We start from the raw sequence: 18550 nt of genomic DNA on the forward strand, positions 1-18550 counted from the left end.
CCACTCTCCTAGCTAAAAAATATATTTAAAAAAGTTATTACTACTTTCACTATAGATAAAAAAAAGTGTGGTAGAGATGATTTTTAAAAATTAATATTATTTTTAACTGAAATATCCTGTAAGAATAAATATATATAAAGAACATAGTAAATGAAATATATATCATATATAATAATAGTAACAGCATAGTAAATTATATATATATATTCTATATATAATCATGCTCTTCAGTTTGTTGAAATAAATTTTACTTGATTTCGAACAAAGATCAAATATGTATACTCCTTTCATCACACTTGTATCTATAAAAACAAAAACATAAGAATGATATGCTTAAAAGACATTTTCAAAAGAGCTAGTTAAACTTTACTTCTAAGTGTTTCATGTTTTCTCAGTTATGGGTCCTCTCTAATGGCAGAAAAAAGAGAACCACTAGCCCAGGGTGTCTTCAGGTGGGTCTCAAAGAGGCTCATTACAAGGGAAGCCCTTAATTAAATATTTTTTACATTAAACATAAGTTCTATTCTATAGACTGTCCAGCTTGTTTTAATATACAAGTAATACTATTTGCCTCCTCCAAATCTTTGATCAATTAACACTATTAGAATATTCGCAATAATTATCCATTCACCTGGAGAGCCCCCTTAAATGCCTTACTAGTTGGGGATTAAAGGTTTTATTTCATGAAAAAAGATATTCAAATCAATTATACTACTGTTTATTAAAATTACATAAATACTAAATTGTTTTCTGAGGTTATGAAGCTGAAGAAGAAAGAGTTTAGGGAAAATTTTTAAAAGACTATGGATTTGTAACTATAAGAACTGTGGTATTACTGAAATGAAGAGCTGGAAATTAAGAGATGTGGGAATACCAAGCTTATTTAAAGTAGGATATCTAAGAGGATCTCTCTTTTGGGAAATTTAAATTAAGGAATATTTCTTGGGTGAGGAGGAATCTGGAAATACAGATTTGATGGTCATATGCAGGAAATGAAGCAATAAAAAAATGAGATTTCTTAAAATAAGAAATACAGTTCCTATGCAAAATTATTATTTTGATGAAACTCTACAGAAGACACAAAATATAATCACTGCTGTAGAAAAAAAAATCACAGGAGGATATAAGAGGGAGAAAACTCAGCCTATGCACTAAAACAAAGAGGAGTTATTATTGAGGGTAATCAACATTTGTCACTTGCCTTAGAAAAATCAAAAAGAATTAAAACCTACGGACAGGTGTCAAAAGAAAGGTAAAAGTATAATGTAGAAAGAGAAACATAAAAATTTGCACCTGGAAAGTTCACAGGGGGACATCCGGTTCAACTCACCATTATATAAGCAAACTGAGTCCAAGAGAGAAGTCAGTGTTCATTCATTGTGTCATTTTGGGATAGATCTATTTTGCTATCTTGGCTTTATAAGCCAATGTCCTTTTTGTACCCATACATTGCAACCTAATCTCTGAAAGTAGGGTATTCCATGGAAGCTTTTAACAATGTAACTTCTGGGAAGGTAGATATTATTTGAAAGTCAACACATGACCACACCAGGATAAACTTTAAACTAATAAAGCAAAGAATCTGAGTGTTTCAATAACAATCATTTGAATCTATTGCCCACAAAGATGCACCAGAAGTACAGTTTCTATGCAAAATTATTACTGTGTTTTATTTTAAGAAAATTATTCTAGTCAACTAGTGAATCACAGAGCAGGGATGGAAAGAGAGGGAGACAGAGATACAGAGAGACAGACTGTGGAAAATTGGGGGAAGAAGATAAGCCATCTCCTAAAACTACAGCCTCTCCCATAGGAAACACTGGTTTCCTTAAATGACATCAAAGAACATTTCCCTTTCATCTAAGTAATAAAGTATTTTGAAGTCTGGCAATCAATGTCTTCTCCATACCCCACACTATAAAGTATAAACATCAAGACCAATAACTGAGAAGCACCACTACCACCAAAAAAAAAAAAAAAAAAAAAAAAGACAAATGAGAAATGCCTCTTACTCCTACTCTAAAGAAACCTGACCCTAAGGAAGACAAATGACTTCCCTTTGCAACAAACAGCAGAACAGCACTTCTTACCAGGATGGCAAAGTGGCAGATCTATCACAGGGATGCTGGCTAATCTAGGTTCATTCTACTCCAATGATTTTAAGACAAACCTCTGTTTAGATAAACAGCTGTATGCACTAGTTCAATTTCTGAATGGATCAAAATTTCCTACTTCTAATTTATTTGTCAATATATCCAGTAGAATGCATAATTTCAAATAGGTACTTTCCAGAATGCTTAGTGAGCTATACAAAGGTTTTTATGAAAGCTTTTCAGTATAAGTAAATTTTGTGACAAGGCTCTTGCTGTTGAAGAACAGGAAATGCAACCAAAGGTTGTAAGACGAGAAACAGGTACTGACAATTTAAATTGGTTCAATATTTAACTTACCTTTGGTTTTATATAGTATTGAGCACAGTAATGAGTTATCTAAAATGTCTGATCAAATATTATGTAATTTTAAGCACTGTTTTTTTATATTTTACAATACAAAAATAGCCACTCTCCCTTCTGTGTTTGCTTTTTTTATACACTGTATACCTTTAGGACATGAAGCTTTCAAGATTTATAAGCAGTGGAAAATATTTAAAGCACAAATTTGTATTAAAGCATTTTTCTTTTCATGAATCCATTGACCCATTTTTCTAAAGTAAAGAGCACTACTGGATTTTTACTTACATTGAAGCAATAACAATACAGTTCAAGTATTATATTCATACTGTACCTGAAAGACTGTATTTCAAGTTGCACAACTGACCTTTTCTATAAAAAATATAGACATAGCCTAAATTATAAGTAATTGAATTATGGAACATTTTGAAAAGGAGAATCCTGTTGCTTTTCTTGTGTATAAATCAATTTAGATCTTTGATACTTCTTTGCATTTCCTTACATATTTGTGAACATAGCCTTAATTTTTTTTTAACTTAAAGGAAAATATCTAACCGCTTTACAGATTAACAAACAATACCTTGTTAAGAGAGCTGCACAGAAAAAAAAATCATACATTTAACAGATTTTCAGAAACAGAAAAATAAACTTTCTTTGCAAAGGAGAACCAAATACATACTACGATCCTATCACAAGCCATAGCATGAAGATCAACTTTTGCCTCTTCAGCAAGAACTTGAGATGTTTGAGTTGAGTTTGCTACACTCACCTGTCTGGCTAAGTTGAGATGTGCTTCTGCTCCTTCGCGACACTATGGCAACCACTTTGGCACTTAGGCTGGATCTCCGTTTTTTTCCACCTGCTCCAACTGTACCCACAGCTGTGTCGGACTGGCTGCCGTCATTATGCTCCAGTGTGTACATCTCTCCACTCACACTGGTGCTCTTCGTAATGGCTCTTCCTGAAGTCCCCATCCGTCTGCCTTGCATTTTGGGGGTAAATGAACTATATTTACAAAGTAAAAACATACGCATCCATAAATTACAGGTCAGCATAATTGAAACTCTTAATCTAATCTATTTTGAAACAATCCAGGCACATTTTTAGGGGAAAATGCCACCTGAGAAGTAGTCCTACAGCTTCAAATACTTTAAGATCCACATCACCACCCCTGAAATATTTACTAGACATAGGTTAAATCAGTGCAATTTCAACACAGAGTAATCTATAGACTTTAAAAAAATAATAACGCAACCAATGCTATCCACAGGGAAGTAAATGTTTTGTAAATAGTTACTATTACTTTCGGAGAAAAACTGAAAACATTAAAATCAACAAGAAAAGTTCATGTACATTCCCCAGAGAAAAATATTGTAAAAAAACTGATACACTTTGAATTTGTCACATGACAAGTTTTAAGAAATGAACACAGTATTTGTTCTAATTTCCCTTTGGGATACCAATACATCTTTTGTTATCTGAGGCTTCATGAGTCTAGAAAAGACTTCCAAGGAGGCAAAAAAAATTGCTTTAGAATCTTTAGAATGTTTCCCTTCCTTCTTCCCTACCCTCATGCTCAGTCTGCTGCACACAAACTTTTCATCTCATTTTCCTCTTTCAGTGCTTCAAACATGCATGCCGTAGGCTGAGACTTTCCTACTTTGTTCTTTTCTATCTAACCTTACTATCTAAACTTACTTGTCTATGTTCACAGATTGTACTAGTTAATCTGAATAGTTTACCTGAATAGATCCATTCTCCCCCAAATGAATACATTATTGTCAAGAATTTTAAGCACCATGGAAGGTAGGTAGGAAAAAAAAATACTTTCTATTAGCCAAAGTAAATGTATGTCTGTGAGTTGAGGAGAGGTAGGGCAGGCAAGTGAGGAGCACAGGTGCTAGGAATCTTAGTCTTTTAAATCTTTACATTGCATATGCATCTGTATTATATTCATCTAGGCTGGCCCTTTTTGGTCCAATGAAGACTTGGTGTGATATTTCTGAAATGACCCTTTCAATTTTATGTTTCCTTAAAAAATTTGCAAACATTGACTTATATGACCCTTACCACAATCTTGCTCTTCCTCATTTTCTATTTTTTGTTACGAACTACAAAATGCACATTAGCTAATATAGTATCTTTTAACAGGAATGACATATAATACATGAGTCAGAATAAATCCTAATATGATTACAAATGATAAAATAGGAAGTCTTGGGATTACATAACATGTTCTTGGTTACATTTATGAGTATTTAAATTGAAAGAGAACTTGGTATAAGGTAAATTCAGGAAGGTGGGGAAGTCAAAATTGAGATCTCTATTTGATGGGAATAATTCGAAATTTTTAATTCTTACTTGCTTTACTTGAATTGGTCTATATCAAAATTCCAATAATATTAAGATATCTTACTCTTTCAATTTATTCCAAACCAGCTTTTCATTAACTCAAAGTTTGAAAAGTTATTTGCAAATCTGATAATTTTGCTATGCATTCTATGCAGTTATTTTTCAAAACATTAATGAGAATATTACATATGAACAGTCCAAAACTGATTCCTGTGGGATTTCTATTCTCAACTCCAATGGACTTAATCTCCTGATAAATATTACAGTCAATTTTTCCTGTGTCCTCACAAATTTACTTCATAGTATTATTTAAGTCTGACACCCTCCTTAAGTCTACTTTTATTACCTGCTTTTTCTACTACTTTACTTGCAGAATTCTGTTGTAGGATCTGCAGAATGTGAGGATTTAGTCATAATGTCCGTCTTCAATCGAACACCCACAACTGAGAAATTGGTGTTTTGTTTTCTTCATTTCACATCAATCCTTTTGGCGCACCCCCCACAGTGGTTGTTGAAAACTATCTTCTGTTGACTTTATTTTTAACTTTATAGTAAAGTATGGACTAATTAATATGAACCTTTTCTCTCCCCATTATTTCCATAAAAATGGAATTATATCACAGCTCTCAATTTGCATTTTAAAAATCACCCCACAAAAAATACTATTTTGAAATTCTAGACAATGTTCTTTAGGTTATAGTGAAGTTTAAACATGCGGGAAAATGTCTTCTATCATATTCCTATCATGAAAATTTATTTAAGATGAACTGGGAAGATTCAAAACATTTTTCATGGACATTTCATTATAGCAATGAAAAGTTCTACAATATTGACAAATAAAAGTTCTGAAAAAACAGGGAAGTCTGTATATTAAGTGTTAAATTTTGAGGGGGGTTGAGTTAAGAAGTTATATTAAAAATTATTTTGTCAATACATAATATGGTATGATTTTTCCTCAAAAAATGGAATATTTGTTTTGATGCTTAAAAGCACTCCTACATGATATGAGGACATGCATAGCTTCCTAAAGAATCTAGAATACCATAATGTTCAATGAGAACATGATAAGGCATTTTCAATTCTTCTGTTTAGCTAATTGAGCAAGGAGATTTGGGGAATCTGATCAAATTAATGTAATCAATCCAAAGACCACTAGTTTAGCATCATTATGCCTTCCGCCACCACCACCCTCTGCCATATGATAGCCTTTTATTTGTTCTGCTTCTGTTGTCTGAAAAACTATTCCTAGAATTTTGTGTGACTGAATCATTTAAGATGTATCTTAAGACTTTCTGCTTTATAAAGCTTCTCAGGGTCTCTGTAGCATCATGACTATGGTCTCCTGGCCCTTTGTTTTCTATTTTGTACTGGTTATATTCAGATTCTGGTATTTTATATCAGCACACACCTTATGCATCACTAAATTTCCTACAGCACCATTTCCATTGCTGAATGAGTGGACTTATGAGAAGGAAGTAAAAAAATGTGATGAGTATACAAATAGACTGTGATATAAACCACCTTTAAAAATCAATCAAAATAACCCATACCTTTCTTCTTTGATTCCCATTCTCCCTCCAGCTACTGACTTTTTGTTGAAAAACCTCCTCAAGGAGTTCTGTGTACATCTTCTCCTCCTATTCTCTTCTTAACTAATCTGAATCAGACTTTATCCCTACCAATTCACTAAAACTGCCTTTTTTCAAATTCACCAATGACTCCACATAGCAAAATCCTGTCACTTCTCAGTCTTTATCCTTCTGACCACTCAATATGTCATGCATTTGACAAAGCATTTGATTTTCATGGTCTTGAAATAATTTATCCTCATAGATTTTCCAAAATTGTGCCTCAATGACAGGATCCTGATCCTCTTTCATCATTAAATATTGGAGTTCTTCAGTGCCCAGCTATTTGATCTATATTCTTCCATATGAAACTAACTTCATAGATGGTTCACCTTGTCCCAAGCTTTACATACTATCTATATGTTGCAGATGCCTATTGTTTTTCTCCACTTTGTATTCAGTCCTGAACTCCACATTTATATATCTAGCTATCAACTGACATCCCTGCTTGGATATGTCTAATAAGGATCTCAAACACAAAGTGGTCAACCCAACAACAACAACAACAAAAAACACCTGCTTCCTCTCTAATCTTCCATATCACATTAAAGACATCCATTCATCCAACTGCTCAGGGTAATCATTGCTTTGGAGAAAGAAAAAAAATATTCAAACTTAGAACTAAGAACCCCCAACCCCTGAAAGGGCTCTCTTACCTTTCAATGCCATGCATGAGCATTACCCACCAAGCCCACCCAAAGGTTATTAGATTCTCTATGGAAATGCAAAAATTTTGACTTACTATTTACTCTTAAAATTATGGTCTAAACATTTTATAACTCTGTAAAACTAGATGCTAATTTTAAAAAAACTGATGAGAGGCAAATGATTACTACCTAGTAGAGAGGATAACCCTATAGATAATGATTTTATCAACTTAGAGCACATTATCCAGTTTTGATCTAATTTAGTAATCTTGTTCCCGTTTTCCTTTTCTTCTCAATGACTATATATGTATATATAAGTACATTAGTTTCTTGGATCATCTTTGGAACCAGTTGTCATCCTGTTGGTTTTCTCACTGATGAGTTAATTAAAACTTAAGCATTTGCTATCTGTTTTTTTGATAATTATGTTTGATTTTGAGAATTATGTTTTGATAATGTTGGAAGTCTCACCAAAGTAGCTCAAATGGACTCCCTACTTTAGCCTATTAAGCTGTGTTGTCCAAGCAGGGGACCCCATGGACTCTAAGCCCAAGGATGCCTTGCCTTTGCCTACAGGTTTACTCTCAAGAGGCAACAGAACAGTCTTCTGATTCTGTTTTCTTTTTTATGACTCTTTTTTTTATATATATCTATATGTTTTTTGTTTGTTTGTTTCTGGTTCTGGTTCTTGCAAATTTTTGCTTTGCTTGTGACTAATAATACATTTCCAACAAGAATAGGGAATCCATTTGCAGATGAAATCCGTTGGATGGCAGACATCAGAGACATATTGAAAACTGGGTGACAGATGACAGAAAATCTGGTTTGTTAGCCTTTTTACATGTCTGTTTATTTGTACGCTACTAAAAGCTCACATTACTGAGAAAAATGTTTGTGATCACTAATAGAACAGCCCTTTAAAGTCTGGGCTTAGGTTTCCATGTTAATTTTGGCTCTGTGGCTGGGTGGTAAAATTTAAGATGCTAGATCTCTGTACTAATAATGGTCTTTTCAACTGGTGATGAAAATCTCTTACTTTGTGTGAACCAGAGTGATAGCTGTCCAAGCAGACAGATATTAGGTCCTAAGAAATAGTAAATTTAATAGTGTTCCCATTCTGATTCATCTACAGAGATTAATAAATACTTACATAATTTTAATATAGAGAACTAAAGAATCCCCAAAGAAGAAAGAAACTGGACTTCTAATACTTAGAATATTATGGCCTTTTAAGAAAAATCCTTTCTTAAGAAATTGCTAATTTGGAAGAATTTTAATATAAGAATTTAAAATCTGCAATCAAAGTGAATCCTTGGAGATATCAAAATAATTTGATAATTTTGGCTTAACAACAGCTTTATGAAAACCACAATGGAATTCCCCATCATACGCACTAGGATGGCTATAATCAAAAAAAGACGATAACAAGTGTTGACAATATGGAGAAATTGGAAACTTCAACATTACTGATAGGAATGTTAAATGATGCAGGCTCTTTGGAAAACAGTTTGACAGTTTATTTAAACATAAATATAGTTACTTAGAGTTACCATGTGACGCAGTTTGGTCTTTTCCAGTTTGGATGCCCTTTATTTCTTTTTCTTGCCTGACTGCTCTGGCTAATACTTCCAATACTATGTTCAAAAGGAATGGTGAGAGTGGAGATCCTTGTCTTGTTCCTGTTCTTAAAGGAAAAGCTTTCAGTTTTGCACCATTCAGGATGATGTTGATGGTGGGTTTGTCACATATGGCTTTTACTGTGTTGAGATATTTTCTTTCTATACCTAATTTGTTGAGGGTCTTTATCTTGAAGGGATGCTGAATTTTGTCAAATGCTTTTTCTAAGTCTATTGAGATAACCATATTTTTTTGCCCTTGCTTTTGTTGATGGGATGTATCACATTTATTGATTTGCATAAGTTGAACCATCCTTGCATCCTGACATGAATCCCACTTGATCATGGTGTATAACCTTTTTGACGTGCTGTTGTATTCTGTTTGCTAATATCTTTTTGAAGATTTTTGTGTCTAGGTTCAACAAGGATATTGGCTTGTAGTTTTCTTTTTTTGTTGTGTCTTTGTCTGGTATTGGTATAAGGGTGATCTTGGCCTCAGAATGAATTTGGAAGAATGGTCTGTTTCAATTTTTTGAAGCAGTTTGAGAAAGAATGCTGTTAATTCCTTTTTAAAGATTTGGTAGATTCAGTGGTGAAGCCATCTGGTCCTGGGCTTTTCTTTGTTGGGAGACTGCTGATTACAGCTTTAATCTCATTTCTTGTTATTGGTCTGTTCAGGTTTTATATTTCTTCTTGGTTTGGTCTCGGTAGCTTGTATGTGTCCAGAAATTTATCCATTTCCTCCAGGTTTTTGAACTTTCTGGTGTATAGCTGGTCATAATAGTGTCAAATGATTCTTTGTATTTCTGTGATATCAGTTGTAATGTCTCCTTTTTCATTTCATATATTTGTTATTTGGGTCTTCTCTCTTCTTTTTTAGTCAGTCTGGCCAATTGCTTGTCTATTTGGTTTATTTTCTCAAAAAAACAATTTTTGTTTCATTAATTTTTTGTATCATTATTTTGGTCTCTATTTCATTTAGTTCTGCTCTGATCTTAACTATTTATTAACATCTACTAGTTTGGGGATTACATCGTTCTCATTTTTCAAGTTCTTTGACATTTAAATTTAGGTTGTTTATCTGAAGTCTGCTGTAGACTGGACACCCCCCTCCCCTTAATGAAGCTTCATCCCCACTGTTAACTGTTGAGGGAGGTTAATCCTAATAATAGGATTACCATAAGGTAATCGAAAGGTAGAGCCTTAAAGAGATGATTAGATTCTAGGACCATGCCCTAGTGAATGGATTAAAAATGGTAGTCAGGGGAGTGGTTCTGAGTGCTTTAAAAGTAGAGAACAAGTTAGTCTGTCTCTGCTCTCTCTGCTTCTACCATCTTTCAGTGTAAGACCTCTGGGTTGCTGTTGCCACCACCAGATGGACTTTGGACTTCCCAGCATCAGAAACTGTAAGCGATAATTTAAAAAAAATTTTTTTTTCTTTATAAATCATCTAGTTCCAGGTATTTTATTATAAGTAACAGAAATGGACCAATAGAAAGTCTTTCTATTTTTTTGGATGTAAGCACTTAGTGCAATAAACTTCCCTCTTAGTACTGCTTGTGCAGTATCCCACAGGTTTTGGTAAGTTTTAAGTGTATTTTCATTAGTTTCAAGGAATTTTTTGATGTCCTGCTTTATTTCATCTTTGACTCACTGGTCGTTCAGGAGCACGTTATTTAATTTCCATGAATTTGTGTAGTTTCCACAGTTCTGTTTGTTGTGAATTTCTATATTTTCATTGTGATCTGAAAATATACTTGATATGATTTCAATATTTTTAAATTTGTTCAGACTTAATTTGTGACCTAACATGTGGTCTATCTTGGAGAATAATCTGTGTGTTGACAAGAAGAATGTATTTTCCATTGCTGTTGGATGAAATGTTCTGTATATGTCTGTCAAGTCCATTTGATCTAAGGTGGTGCTTAAATCCAGAATTTCTCTTTCTCCAGAATCACTCTCATAAAGAGAATAGCATGTTAAAGTCCCCAACTTTGTAAACCCCAACTATTACTGTGTTGGGGTCTATTTTTCCCCTTAGTTCCAATAACAGTTGCTTTATATTTCTGGGTGCTCTTATGTTGAGTATATATATATATATATTTATGACTGTTATATTTTCTTGCTTCATAGATCCAATTATCTTTATATAATGTCCATCTTTGTCTCTTTTTATAGTTCTTGTTTTGAAGTCTATTTTATCTGATATGAGTATGGCAATTTCTGCTTGTTTTTGGTTTCTATTTGCATGAAATATCTTTTTTCCATCCCTTCACTATTAGTCTATGTGTGTCATTACTGGTGAAGTGAATTTCTTGCAGGCAACATAAGAGTTGGGTCAAGTTTTTTAATACATTCAGCCAGTATATATCTTTTAAGTGGGGAATTTAGTCCTTTAACATTCAGGGTTGTTATTGAAAGGTATTGCTTTATTCCTGCCATTTTGTTAATTTCTTTATGGTTGTTTTGTATTTCTTATGTTTCTTTCTTTCCCTTTTGTTGTTTATCTTTGCTGTTGGATGATTTTTGAAGAGATAAAATAATATTCTTTCTCTTTCTCATTTGCATATCTGTTCCATTAGTAGTTTTTATTCTCTCTCATGTATTTATGGTGACCTATGACATGATCCTATACATAGAAAAACCTAAAACCTCTACTAGAAAACTCCCAGAGCTGATAAATAAATTCAGTAAAGTTTCAGGATGCGAAACCAATACACAAAAATCAATAGCATCACTAAAAACAAACAAGAAGAAAAAGAAATCAAGAAAGCAAACCCATTACAATAGCTACCAAAAGAATAAAAATTTGGGAATAAATTTAACCAAAAAGATGAAAGATGTCTACAATGAGAACTACAAAATTTGTGGAAATAAATTAAAGAGGACATCAAAAGACGGAAAGACATTCCTTGTTCATGGATTGGAAGAATTAATGTGAAATGCCCATACTACCCAAAGCAATCTACAAATTCAATGCAATCCCCATCAAAATATCAATGACATTCTTCACAGAAAGAAAAAAAAAATCCTAACATTCATATGGAATAGCAAAAGACCCTAAATAGCAAAAGCAATCCAGAAGAACAAAATAAATAAATAAGTAAATAAATAAATAAGAAAAAGCCAGAGGCATTATACTACTTGACTTCAAATTGTACTACACAGCTGTAGTAACCAAAACAGCATGATACTGGCATAAAAACAGACACACAGACCAATGGAATAGAATAGAAAACCAAGAAATCAACCTACATACTTACAGCCAACTGATCTTTCACAAGGGCACCAAGAACATACATTTGGGAAAAGACAATATCTTCAATATACGGTGCTGGGAAAACTGGATATCCATGTGTAGAAGAATAAAACTGACCCATACCTCTTGCCATATACCAAAACCAACTCAAAATGGATTAAAGACCTAAGTATAAGATCTGAAACTATAACACTCCCAGAAGAAAACATAAGGAAACATTTCAGGACACAAGACTGGGCAAAGACTCTATGAATAAGATCCCAAAAGCAGAAGCAACAAAAGAAAAAATAAATGGCAATTATATCAAACTAAAAAGCTTCTGTACAGCAAAAGAAACAATCAACAAAGTGAAAAAACAACCTATTGAATGGGAGAAAATATTTGCAAAACATATATCTGACAAGGGATTAATATCCAGAATATGCGAGGAACTCAAACAACTTCACAATAAAAAAAATTAATCCAATTAAAAAATGAGCAAAGCAGCTAAATAGACATCATTCAAAGGAAGACATTGAAAAAAATGTTCAACATCACTAATCATCAGGAAAATGCAAATCAAAATCACACCGAGATATGATTCCACCCCAGCTGGACAGGTTATTATGAAAAAGACCGAGAATAACATATGTTGGTGAGGATGTGAAGAAAAAGGAACTCTTCTACAGTGTTGGTGGGATTGTAAATTAGTACAGTCATTATGGAAAACAGTATGGAGGTCTCTAAAACAACTACAGCTCTCTGCCATACAATCCAGCAATCCCACTTCTGATTACGTACCCAAAGGTATGGAAATCATCATGTCAAAGGGATACCTACACTCCCATGTTCATCTCAGCTCTATTTATAATAGCCAAGATACGGAACCAACCTAAATGTCCATCAGTGGACAACTGAATAAGAAAAATGTGGTATATACACCATGGAATACTATTCTGCCATAAAAAAGAATGAAATTCTGACATTCACAGCAACATGGATGAGCTTGGAGACAATTATGTTAAGTGAAATAAGCCAGGCACAGAAAGAGAAATACTGCATATCGACACTCATAAGTAAAACTAAGAAACAAGAAAAGAAAGAAAGACCATAATAAAACATTGAACTTTCTGGAGAGAACAGACATATACTTACTACAGGTGGGAAAGGGGAAGATGGAGGGGGAATAGGGAGTAAATGGGTAAGGGACACAAAAAAGTAATTATGATTTGTAATGATGAACATTCTAATAATATTTATTCAATCATCACATACTGACAGTCTACTCTGTACACCATAAATATGTATAATAAAAACAGTAAAAATTAAACAAACAAAAAATCAAAAGTTAGACACAGAGTTACCATATGGCTTGGCAATTAACTTAGTTGTATATTCAGAGAACTGAAAACATATATCCACACACTTACATATAAATATTTATGTTAACATTATTTATAACAGTTAAAAAGTGGAAACCATTCAAATGCATATCAACTGATGAATGGAGAAACAAAATATGGTATATCCATACAATGGGATATTATCAAGCATTAAAAAGGAATAGAATACTGATGTTATAATGTTCATGAAGTTGAAAACATTACACTACATGAAAGAAGACATACAAAACTTCTACATATCGTATGATTCCATTTAAATGAAATGTCTAATAGTTCAGTCATCAAATCCATAAAAACAGAATGTAGATGAGTTGTTGTCAGGGCTAGAGGAGAGGGAATCAGGAATGACTACTAAAGGATGAAGGTTTCTTTTGAGGGATGATAAAGTTCTGGAACGAGATAGTGGCAATGGTTGTACAACTTTGTGAATATATTAAAAACTACTGAATTGTACACTTTAAAAAAGTGAATTTTATGGTATGTGAATTATATCTCAATTTAAAAAAAAAAGAGTTTTATGTCTTCTCCCAGATTTTATAAGGGTGGTATGAAAGCACAAAATTTTGTTTTGGTTTTTAAGACTTTGGTTTTCTCATGAACAGACTAGTTAATCTGAAATTCCTAAACTTCCTATACTGGTTTTAGTTAATGCATAAGCTAACATTTCTTCAATGATGTATAAGATTATGAAAAATATAAAATGATATAATAACTAAATTGAAGTATAATTCTGGAAAAAACCCCTCTGTATTAATATTAAATTTAATTAATGAATAAAACAATCTTTGGATATACGGACAATTTCTAAGTTAGGATTAAAAAAGAATCTTGGTTAAAGACTAATGAAAATATATACACATGGATGCAAATTTAAAATGCCTCTAATTTTTATAGGTTATAGAGGGGCTTTACCTTTGGGTGATGTTAAGGTTCATCTTCATTTTTACAACTTTAAGAAAATGTCTAAGGGATACTGTGGTTATAGGGTGTTTTTTAAGGTACTGTGTAACTTGCTGGGTTGCTAAACTGCCACATTATGCTCATTATCTACCTTCAAGTTTTCTCCAAGAAGTAGGAGCTTAGATTAAAAGTTGTAATTGTTATAGTTGGTTGATTCTAAACTAGAAATAACAGTGGCAAAGATATATGAATATATATTTGAGATAATAGGTGCGTTTTTATTTTCAAAGGAAAAGGCAGAAATTGTCTCTTACAGTAAAATATCTGGAATATGAAAGAAGGTAGTAAAAGAAAGACTTGGGTGGATACATTAAAGTACAGAAAGTTTCAGGAAAAGTGAATTATTACACTGGTTTATTGTAGCTATAAATAATAAGTCTGAAGAGCAAGAAAATTATAACTTTGACAAACTAGCTGCATTTGATGGAGGACTTCCTAGTATAATAAAAAAGGTCTATGAATCTTTCATTGACAAATATTATACTAAGGCAAAATTAGAATTTGGTTCCCTAGGCTGGCTGGTTAGCTCAGTTGTTTAGAGTGAAGCCCTATAACAATAAATTCACAAGTTTGGATCCCTGTACTGTTCAGCCACCAAAATAAATAAATAAATAAATAAATAAATAAATAAAAATTTAAAAAATGAAAAGAATTTGGTTTTCTGTTAGAATTCCTAATTGATCTTACAGTATTTTGCTGAGAACAAATTTCATCAGGAATGACAAGACAATTATTAAGGGACAAGAGTAAAACCAGCACTTACAAAGCTTGAACATGAAACTGGCCTGGTATTTCTTCTATGGCTTATGGGATCTTGGAAATATAGATAGTAAAGAACATCAGACCCTGAACTTTATCAGAATTTGGGGGACCTAATACTAATAGGTGCTGGAATAATTATATTTGGTAGAAATAATTATATAGGTGGTAGAAAATCTATACACATTCAATCAAATCAAAGATGCCACTAGTATTGACACTTTATTATCTTATGTAATTTTTAAGAAAGAAAAAATGCTGTTAATTAAACTTTGACATGCCGTCAATTGTACAAATATGTACTGCTTTCATAGATGGTAAGATACAAACTAGTAATGTGATTCCTAGAACCAATTATAGTAATAGTCAATTGAGAAACTTATTTTAAACAAGAATTTTTTTAAAAAGTTTGATAAAATTAAATCAAGACATCATGAGCACATTTTCCCTATCACCGACTATAAAGACCTCTGTTATCTATAGATACAGAAGTGATGAATCATAGAAGATGATCAAACTTGCACCCTTAGTTCCCAGATTTTGGCTCATTATTCTGTCATAAAGTAGTTGGCACAAAATTTAGGAATAGGATGAAAAGATATAGGCCTAAATTATCATCCCCTGAGAAAGTTAGAATGCTTTCAGGAAAGACATGAGGAGAAATTTAAAGATGGTTCTTACTCTTAAATTAATGACAAACAGCTTAAAAACAATTATAATCAATTTATAAGTATTCAACCCACCAAAGGAACCTAGAGGTCTACCATGACCCCATTGTAATCTAAAAACCCTTAAAATAACATAGACATAATAATACACATATAAGGCTGTAATACACATAAGTTCACAATTCTGTTTACAAAAATGTTAGAAATTAAATAACACAAATTATTTGAATCCTACACTTAAGGTTGGATCAATACACCAATTCCTAATCAAAAATGGTAGACATGAACAGGAATTTGCTGTTCAATATTAAGAGGCCATCCCCAGGCATCTATCTCATAATTTCCAGTGGCTATAATAAAGAGACTGATGTGTGATAATCAAGAAGGCATCAAATACCTCCTAAAGGTAGAGCTATTTTGACAATAAGCTCAGTTAGAACTGAGGAGTGCACTCAAATTAGATCATTATTTATATTCAATCCCTTCAAGTAGGCCAGACTTTCAGAAGTAATGACCTCTGTGTAATTTTCAATTTCACTCCCTCATACATGTGTATTTTGATGAGGCTATAAGTAGTCTTCAGTACTCAGGTCTTATATACGTTTTGTTAGTTCATTTCTAGGTCTTAGATTTACTTCTCGGTATTTCATGTTTCTTATTATATTATATTAATGGCATTTAAAAAATTTCATTTCCTAAGGTTTGTACATAAAAATACAATTGCTTTTCATATACTGACCTTATATCCAGTAACTTGGCTAAATTCACTTATTAATTCTAATCATTGTTTTGTAGATTCTTTGGGGTTTTCCACATGCACAATCATATAAATTGTGAACAAGGACAGTTTTAATTCATTTCCAATCTTTATAGCTTTTATTTATTCATTTTATCTTGCTATGGTGTCATACTGCCATGTCCAACGCTGGCTAGAACCCTCTGAATAATGTTTAATAGAAGGTATGAGAGTGACCTCAATTAACTCTGAAGGAAAGTGTTTCGTATATAAAGAGTGTGTTATTTATTTTAGATAATCTTTATCATGTTAAGAAAGTTCTTTTCTTAGTTTGCTAAGATTTTAAAAAATCATATTGTGTGTTGAATTTTATCAAATGCTTTTTTCTTTATTTATTGAGATAAACATGATTTCTTTTATTATCTAATGAATTACACAGAAAGAACGTTAAAGGCATCTTGTATATATGGAACAAAAACAAAAATGGTCATAACATATTCATTCTCTCTCACTTGTGCTCTCTATCTATCTATCTATTATTTCTATGATTTCTCTCTACCTATAATCTCTATCATCTCTATCTATCATCTATTGATTTATCTCAATTCAATTATGCTGAAATTTTGTTTGGAGCTTCTTTGTCTATTTTAATGAGAAATTTTGGCCTGTTTTTCCTGTCTTGTAATGTCCTTACCAAATTTATCAGGGATAGACTGGCCTCACAAAAAAGAGTTTGGAAGTTTTTCTCCATTTGATTCTCTGGAAAAATTTGTGTACTACTGAAAGCATTTATTCCATAAATATTTTGAATAATTTATCAGTGAATCTACCTGGGTTAGGAGTTTTCTTTGTGGGAAGGTTTAAAACAATTATAGAATCTTTTTTAAAAAAAATAAAAATAGTACTCTCTAGATTTCTTATTTATTTTTATGTCATTTTCAGTAAATTGTGCTTTTAAAGAAATTTGTATATTTCATCTAAGTCAGAGTGCGGAAATTTTTTTTGTAAAGAGCCAGACAATAGATATTTTAAGCTTTGTGGGCCATACTGCCTCTGTTGCAACTACTCAACTTTTCTGTTATGGTGGGAAAACAGCCACAGACAATATATGAGCAACTGGGCATAGATGTGTTCCAATAAGCCTTTATTCTCAAAAATAGGCAGTGGATCAGATTTAGCCTGTTGGCCATAGTTTCCTCACCCTGATCTGAGTTGTAAAACTTATTGACATAAAGGTGTCCATAATATCATTTAGGTATCGGTGTAACCTGTATTGATATCTTCCTTTCTCATTCTATAATACTGATAATTTGTATTTAGTCCACTTACTTTTGATGCAACTACTTATATAGCTAGAGGTAAGTGTACCACTTGCTGTTTATTTTTAATCATCCTATCATCCCATCCCATCCATGTTTGTTCTTTTACTTTCTCCTTTTTGCCTAACTAAATTAGGTATTTTTATTTTTCCACTGTTTCTCACTATTAGCATCTGAGTTGTCCTTTCTTTTGTTATTCTATTACTGACTACCCTAAAGATTAAAGTATGTACTTTGACTTACTAAAATATTCCTTAAATTACAATATTTTTAACCACTTTCAGGCTAATGCAAGAACTGTACAAGAGCTTAATTACATTTACTCCCTCTCACCTTTCATAGAGACATTTTACATATTTTTACCTCTACATATATGTTTTAACTACCACAAGATGTTTTTATTGTTATCATTAACTCTTTCTAGTGTTCTTTAGTCTTTTCTCAAGTTTAGTATTTCCCACTGAAGACATTTTTCTTCAACATAAATAATTCCATTAGTATTTTTTTGTTGTGTAGGTCTGTTGATGATGAATTCTTAGTTGTTTTATCTATCTATCCATTCATTTATTTATTTTCTAAAAGGTATTTTGCTGGGTAATATTTACTAAGCATAAAACTGTAGTCTGAAAGTTTCTGGGTTTTTTTTTTTTCTTTCAGTATTCTTTTTTATTTTTTGGTCATTTCATTGATTTGGTGCTTCAAAAGATTTGTTGAAATTTCACCCAAAGTCTTATACTTGGTTCCCTGAAGATAATATCTTTTTTTTCCTCTGAG

The 18550-nt window shown here is 32.3% G+C and overlaps 1 protein-coding gene across 50 annotated transcripts in view; it reads right to left on the reverse strand.

Annotated features, from left to right (window-relative positions):
• Positions 1-18550, reverse strand: part of RIMS1 (regulating synaptic membrane exocytosis 1) — a 469818-nt gene that overhangs the window by 57341 nt on the left and 393927 nt on the right. For 31 of the 50 annotated variants that reach the window (XM_063096231.1, XM_063096237.1, XM_063096236.1 and 28 more), the window contains one exon: positions 3220-3455. The exons of 14 other annotated variants lie outside the window; for them this stretch is intronic. In XM_063096231.1, coding sequence (XP_062952301.1) covers positions 3220-3455 — 236 coding nt within the window. The remainder of the gene's footprint in view (positions 1-3219; positions 3456-18550) is intronic. 5 more of the 50 variants (XM_063096269.1, XM_063096260.1, XM_063096245.1 and 2 more) reach the window with 1 other exon arrangement.

This window comes from Cynocephalus volans, chromosome 5 (assembly GCF_027409185.1).
Source record: "Cynocephalus volans isolate mCynVol1 chromosome 5, mCynVol1.pri, whole genome shotgun sequence".
NCBI classification, from domain to species: Eukaryota; Metazoa; Chordata; class Mammalia; order Dermoptera; family Cynocephalidae; genus Cynocephalus; species Cynocephalus volans.